This window comes from Silurus aristotelis (genome assembly GCF_946808225.1).
Source record: "Silurus aristotelis genome assembly, chromosome: 19".
Lineage (NCBI taxonomy): Eukaryota > Metazoa > Chordata > Actinopteri > Siluriformes > Siluridae > Silurus > Silurus aristotelis.
In genome coordinates, this window is record NC_139592.1 from 304,938 (window position 1) to 313,211 (window position 8,274).

At 40.4% G+C, this 8,274-nt stretch overlaps 1 protein-coding gene across 3 annotated transcripts in view; it reads right to left on the minus strand.

Moving 5' to 3' along the window:
- LOC310714833 (carbohydrate sulfotransferase 11-like) overlaps positions 1-8,274 on the minus strand; it is an 18,774-nt gene continuing 10,500 nt past the window's right edge. For all 3 annotated transcript variants that reach the window (XM_083520779.1, XM_083520781.1, XM_083520780.1), the window contains exon 3: positions 1-1,259. In XM_083520779.1, the coding sequence (XP_083376905.1) occupies positions 414-1,259 (846 nt within the window). In that variant the 3' untranslated portion in view covers positions 1-413. The remainder of the gene's footprint in view (positions 1,260-8,274) is intronic.

The following is an 8,274-nucleotide window of genomic DNA, read 5'->3' on the forward strand; positions in this document are numbered from 1 at the left end:
TTCTGATTGGTCAAGTTTTGTTTTTATGGAGAAAAATTCACAGCTCTAAGTACAAACTTCGGTTCAAGTTTAAAGTACAAAATGTACAATAAATATATAAAAAACATAAATATACACATTAAAAACCACACACTGGAGAGAAATCCATGGCATGAAGTGGTCTCTGTCGGCTAGTGAAGAAACCCGCTCCAGTTTAGACAACACAGAGAACAAAGGCACGTACGCTGGAGTTGAGCTGGCACGGGACACGGCCAAAGGAATTACTGAGGCTGATGTGCAGGATGCCAGCTGCCATCAGTTCTGCAAGAGTTTTTCTGAGAGTCACTATCAAAAGATCCTCAGAACAGCCACACAATCAAAACAGTGGTGTCTCAAACCCATACATCTCGTCTCGTCTTTTGTCTCAGCTCCTCTCATCTGAACTTCAAGTAGGTTGGTGTTGAGTAATTAAAGAGCAGGAAGTCCATTCGGTACAGATTGTAGAGCTTCTTCTGATAAAAGGGACTGATGTTATTGAAGAATTTGGCCGCCATGCTCTCAGTGGTCCTCGTGCTCTTAGACGAAGCTGGAAACTCCACTTCTCCTTCTGCCCCAGCTAGCTTTAGCACATAGCGCGAGTCCTGTGCCAGGCTCTCATATTTGCCCACCACGTCGTAGTGAATGAGGCAAGGGTGGCAGAGGGCATGAGCTCGCTCCCAGTGCTCGTTAAATGGCTCCTCACGCTGAGTCCGTGGGTCCACCAGGTAGTACACGAACTCCTCAAATGAGACATCACTGCCCTTCTCCAGAGCCTCTGGCCGTGGATTGGCGCGGTGACGGCGCACTATCTTGGTGCCGTAGCGTTTGTGGAAGGCCGTGTTGTAGCTCCGTGTGAATTTGTTGCGGTACGCTGAGACGAGTCTTTCGAACGGATCTCGTACGAATATGAACTTCAGGTAGGTGCGCAGACGGCGGTTAATCTCGGTGGTGGAGTACTCCGAGAGCGAGCGTAGCCGGCCTGGAGCGTGGGCCTCGTTAGCAGGGATGGAGAGAGGATCGCGGTAGCGGCCGTCACCCGTCAGGACCATCAGCGTTCGCTTCCAGTTGGTGCAGGCCACCTTGGGAACGTAGCAATAAAGAAGGCCGTGTCTGTCATCCACCAGCAGGTGGCGCAGGTCCTCTGGGCTCAGTACACGTCTCTTACGCATGTAAGAGTGACATGCCTCATCCAGGAACAATTGGCGAGTCTGTAGCATCGTCCCAACAGCAGACTGATCCCCCTGAGGACAGAGAACTTACATTAGAATCAATAATAACAGCATTAAAAACAACTGACCTGTGTGTGTATCTACAGGAAAGAGGTGGAGTAAAGGGTGGGCAGAGCAAACTAAACCAGAAACAAAACACTCAAAATAAACCCCTAAAATGAATAAATGACTGGAACCAAAGAGTTGAAGAATACAGTTTAATTCTTTGTGATTTTAATATTAAACAATTTAACTGATTATAAATAATTATTATATTATATTATCTTATGCCATATTGTATTATATTAGATTAGATTAGATTACCAACCCGATTCCAAATAAGTTGGGACAGGCAGCAATTAGAGGCCGGAAAAGTGAAATGTACATATAAGGAACAGCTGGAGGACCAATTTGCAACTTATTAGATCATTTGGAAACATGATTGGGTATAAAAAGAGTCTCTCAGAGTGGCAGTGTCTCTCAGAAGTCAAGATGGGCAGAGGATCACCGATTCCCCCAATGCTGCGGTTAGAAATAGTGGAGCAAAATCAGAAAGGAGTTTCTCAGAGAAGAAATGCAAAGAGTTTAAAGTTCTCATCATCTACAGTGCATCATATCGTCCAAACATTCAGAGAATCTGGAACGATCTCTGTGCGTAAGGGTGAAGGCCGGAAAACCATACTGGATGCTGTGATCTTCGGGCCCTTAGACGCCACTGCATCACATACAGGAATTTTACTGTAATGGAAATCACAACATGGGCTCAGGAATACTTCCAGAAATCATTGTTGGTGAACACAATCCACCGTGCCATTCACCATCGCCGGCTAAAACTCTATAGGTCAAAAAAGAAGCCGTATCTAAATATGATCCAGAAGCTCAGGTGTTTTCTCAGGGCCAGGAATCATTTAAAATGCACTGTGGCAAAGTGGAAAACTGTTCTGTGGTCAGACGAATCAAAATGTGAAGTTCTTTTTGGAAAACTGAGACGCCATGTCATCCGGACTAAAGAGGATTAGGACAACCCAAGTTGTCTCAGCGCTCAGTTCAGAAGCCTGCATCTCTGATGGTATGGGGTTACATGAGTGTGTGTGGCATGGGCAGCTTACACATCTGGAAAGGCAGCATCAATGCTGAAAGGTATATCCAAGTTCTAGAGCAACATATGCTCCCATCCAGATGTCGTCTCTTTCAGGGAAGAACTTGCATTTTCCAACATGACAATGTCAGACCACATACTGCATCAAGTACAACATCATGCTGTGTAGAAGAAGAATCCGGGTACTGAAATGTCCAGCCTGCAGTCCAGATCTTTCACCCAGAGAAAACATTTGGTGCATCATAAAGAGGAAAATGCGACAAAGAAGACCTGAGACAGTTGAACAACTAGAAGCCTGTTTTAGACAAGAATGGGACGACATTCCTATTCCTAAACGTGAGCAACTTGTCCCCTCAGTCCCCAGACGTGTACAGACTGTTATAAAGAGAAGAGAGGACGCCACACAGTGGTAAAAATGGCCTTGTCCCAACTTTTTTAAGATGTGTTGATGCCATGAAATTTAAAATCAACTTATTTTTCTCTTAAAATGATGCATTTTCTCAGTTTGAACATTTGATACGTCGTCTATGTTGTATTCCGAATAAAATATTGAAATTTGAAACTTCCACATCATTCATTCTGTTTTAATTCACAATTTTTTCATATTATATTAGATTAGATTAGATTAGATTAGATTTAACTTTAGTAATTGTACAGAGTACAAGTACAGGACCAATGAAATGCAGTTATTATCTTACCAGAAGCAAATAGCAATGTATATAAATGAATCTAATATAAATATAAGGGCTGTCATAATGAAGGTGTTAATAAAGTGTTAACACAAATTTTATACATTTTATTAACACAATTTCTGTTCGACCATTTTTATTAAAAATATACAGAACTATAAAAGAGTCGAAATTAAAACCTTTAGCGCAACACACGTTTACTCATGATATCGCTTCTTTACTCTTATATCAAAAATAATAAACAACACTGAAAAATCTTATTATTATCTTATATTAAAATGTTTATCTCTAAACATTACCTTTCAAGACAAATGCAGCATTGACCTCAGCCGCTTACCAAAACTGTGGGAAAGCAACTGGAACATAATTCTTAAGGAGCCAATGACCAGATTTAACAATTAAAACATCCACTTAAAATGTACATATAAAAACATGGGCTCTTAAATGACTATGCATTAAAATAATATTTTCCAGGCTGTAAAATAATTTAAATAATACAAAATTAAAAGAAAGGGAGAGATTTTGAGTGAAATTATTATATATTTATAAAATGTTACAATTAGTGTATTAAAAACTTGAAAAGTATTAATTTAGTGTGCATTTAATACACATAAAAATATGCAACAAACGTATTATAGGAGTTTAAAGGTGCAATATACAGTGAGGAAAATAAGTATTTGAACACGCTGCTATTTTGCAAGTTCTCCCACTTAGAAATCATGGAGGGGTCTGAAATTGTCATCGTAGGTGCATGTCCACTGTGAGGCATAATCTAAAAAATAAATCCAGAAATCACAATGTATGATTTTATAACTATTTATTTGTATGATACAGCTGCAAATAAGTATTTGAACACCTGAGAAAGTCAATGTTAATATTTGGTACAGGAGCCTTTGTTTGCAATTACAGAGGTCAAACGTTTCCTGTAGTTTTTCACCAGGTTTGCACACACTGCAGGAGGGATTTTGGCCCACTCCTCCACACAGATCTTCTCTAGATCAGTCAGGTTTCTGGCCTGTCGCTTAGAAACACGGAGTTTGAGCTCCCTCCAAAGATTCTCTATTGGGTTTAGGTCTGGAGACTGGCTAGGCCACGCCAGAACCTTGATATGCTTCTTACAGAGCCACTCCTTGGTTATCCTGGCTGTGTGCTTCGGGTCATTGTCATGTTGGAAGACCCAGCATCGACCCATCTTCAATGCTCTAACTGAGGGAAGGAGGTTGTTCCCCAAAATCTCACAATACATGGCCCCGGTCATCCTCTCCTTAATACAGTGCAGTCGCCCTGTCCCATGTGCAGAAAAACACCCCCAAAACATGATGCTACCACCCCCATGCTTCACAGTAGGGATGGTGTTCTTGGGATGGTACTCATCATTCTTCTTCCTCCAAACACGTTTAGAGGAATTATGGCCCAAAAGTTCTATTTTGGTCTCATCTGACCACATGACTTTCTCCCATGACTCCTCTGGATCATCCAAATGGTCATTGGCAAACTTAAGACGTGCCTGGACATGTGCTGGTTTAAGCAGGGGAACCTTCCGTGCCATGCAGGATTTCCAACCATGACGTCTTAGTGTATTACCAACAGTAACCTTGGAAACGGTGGTCCCAGCTCTTTTCAGGTCATTGACCAGCTCCTCCCGTGTAGTTCTGGGCTGATTTCTCACCTTCCTTAGAATCATTGAGACCCCACGAGGTGAGATCTTGCATGGAGCCCCAGTCCGAGGGAGATTGACAGTCATGTTTAGCTTCTTCCATTTTCTAATGATTGCTCCAACAGTGGACCTTTTTTCACCAAGCTGCTTGGCAATTTCCCCGTAGCCCTTTCCAGCCTTGTGGAGGTGTACAATTTTGTCTCTAGTGTCTTTGGACAGCTCTTTGGTCTTGGCCATGTTAGTAGTTGGATTCTTACTGATTGTATGGGGGGGACAGGTGTCTTTATGCAGCTAACGACCTCAAACAGGTGCATCTAATTTAGGATAATAAATGTAGTGGAGGTAGAGATTTTAAAGGCAGACTAACAGGTCTTTGAGGGTCAAAATTCCAGCTGATAGACAGGTGTTCAAATACTTATTTGCAGCTGTATCATACAAATAAATAGTTTAAAAATCATACATTGTGATTTCTGGATTTATTTTTTAGATTATGTCTCTCACAGTGGACATGCACCTACGATGACAATTTCAGACCCCTCCATGATTTCTAAGTGGGAGAACTTGCAAAATAGCAGTGTGTTCAAGTACTTATTTTCCTCACTGTATATATTACAATGATACGGTATAAGGTACAGATATGAAGATAAACACAGAAAGATCATTATAAGAAAGTGACCATAACAGTGCAGTGACCATCTAGAAACCCCTCAGCATTTCACCTTCCAGAAAGTTCCTTATCTGATAAACAAACATTACATTTACATTATTGGGCAGAAGCCCTTATCCCGAGTGACTTACATGTATCTCCTTCATACAATTGAGCAGTTAACGGGTTAAGGGCCTTGCTCAGGGGCCCAGGAGCAGCAACTTGGTGTCGTTGGGTTTTTTAATTCATTACCTTCGGATCCAAAGTAAAATTCCCTAACCACTAAGCTCCCACCTCCCCGTTACAGAAGAACAGATCCACACGCTTGATTACTCAGAAGATTCAGTGTAGTGCAGCTCAGAACATCTTTGTATCTAAGAACAAATCCCAGGTTCTGATCCCAGTCCAGCTGCGTATATCATCAGTACAGTTTTCTGCAGGTTGATTGGAGATCAGTAAAGAATAAAAACTGCTGAATGAGTGTGTGTATTTCTAAATTAGGGATGGATTTTAGTCCATGGTAAACAGAGGTCTGCCTCCTGCTCGGGTGAAAGAAGTGGAATGTGAGAGGAACAGAGACGTGTTTATGACCAAGATGGCGGCGCGTGCACCATGCGAGGCCCAGCATCTCTCCAGATTTTGCGATTTAGTAGTAATTTCTCCACTAACTGCAAATTTATTCACTCAGAACAGACTTGCACACGTCTCATACAGCCGACAAACATTATCACAACAGTCACAACATTATCACAACAGTTACAACTACAGAGACGGGCTTTCAACGTACTTTTAACTCCCTCTGGAAATCGCTCGGACACCATGGACCGCTGATTTAGCTCGGCCAGCAGCGAGTCTCCAGCTTTGAATTCTTGGGAGTTTACATCTCTGTCCCGGAACACCTCCGCTCTGGTTAGGAAGGCACAACTATGCCTGTACTTCTTGAGGAGTCTTAAGAACGCTTATCTGTCCCCAGGGATTTTAACGAATTTCTCCTGCTGCATCATCAAGAGCATCCTGACCAACTCCATCACTGTATGGTACAGAGGCTCCACTGTGTGTAAACGTAAAACCCTGCAAAGGCTGCTCAATATCACCCGACACATTACTGGCACCCAACTACCTGCCACTGAACACCTTCACCAGAGCAGATATACCCTAACCCTAACCCTAGCCCTAACCCAGAGCTCACAACATTCTCAAGGACTCTTCACACTGTATAGTCACTGTATAGTCACTGTATAGATCTTCTGTACAATTATACACACTGTATAAACACTGTATAGACACTGTATAGATCTTCTGTACAATTATACACACTGTATAAACACTGTATAGACACTGTATAGATCTTTTGTACAATTATACACACTGTATAAACACTGTATAGACACTGTATAGATCTTCTGTACAATTATACACACTGTATAAACACTGTATAGACACTGTATAAACACTGTATAGTCACTGTATAGATCTGTACAATTATACACACTGTATAAACACTGTATAGACACTGTATAGATCTTCTGTACAATTATACACACTGTATAAACACTGTATAGACACTGTATAAACACTGTATAGTCACTGTATAGATCTTCTGTACAATTATACACACTGTATAAACACTGTATAGACACTGTATAGATCTTCTGTACAATTATACACACTGTATAAACACTGTATAGACACTGTATAAACACTGTATAGACACTGTATAGATCTTCTGTACAATTATACACACTGTATAAACACTGTATAGACACTGTATAGATCTTCTGTACAATTATACACACTGTATAAACACTGTATAGACACTGTATAAACACTGTATAGTCACTGTATAGATCTTCTGTACAATTATACACACTGTATAAACACTATAGACACTGTATAGATCTTCTGTACAATTATACACACTGTATAGACACTGTATAGATCTTCTGTACAATTATACACACTGTATAAACACTGTATAGACACTGTATAAACACTGTATAGTCACTGTATAAACACTGTATAGTCACTGTATAGATCTTCTGTACAATTATACACACTGTATAAACACTGTATAGACACTGCATAGACACTGTATAGTCACTGTATAGTCACTGTATAGACACTGTATAGATCTTCTGTACAATTATACACACTGTATAAACACTGTATAGACACTGCATAGACACTGTATAGTCACTGTATAGTCACTGTATAGACACTGTATAGATCTTCTGTACAATTATACACACTGTATTTTTATTTACTCCTCATTCTCCACACATATTGTTAGTTATTATTAGCCGTGTTTTTTAGCTCGCACATTTTCAATAGCAATTCAATTTGTTCCTTTACACGAGTGTCTACAACATTTTATTTTCAAAGCCATAGCCTTAGAACATTTATCTGTACTTCTCAACAATGTCTACACGTCTCTGCACTGCTACAGCCTTTATATTTATTCACTGTACAGATGTTTAAATATAAATATATATAAATACATCACATGCTGTACATACGCTACTTATTTATCTGCACTTCTGGTAGATGCCAAACTGCATTTCGTTGCTGTGTACATGATCAATACAATGAAAATAAAGTTCTTTCTTTCTTTCTTTCTTTCTCTCTCTCTCTCTCTCTCTCTCTCTCTCTCTCTCTCTCTCCCTCCCTCCCTCCCTCCCTATCACTGCTGTAGCTTTAATTCTAACTCAAAGGCATTTCTTGTAAACTGGCTTCTCATTAAGTCATCTGAGAAGGAACTTCTTTACGTCACGGACGTTACAACACATCCTGCATTACGTGTTCTTCTGCAAAATTCTCCTCCCATCATCAGACCTTCAGAAAAATAAACAAGTCATGCAGTGTTCCTCTGCTGAAGACACGATGAAAATGACACTCAGGAGACCTTCTGAACATTTCTGTGGAGCAACAAATCACTTCTTACTCAGAGACGTAAAGAC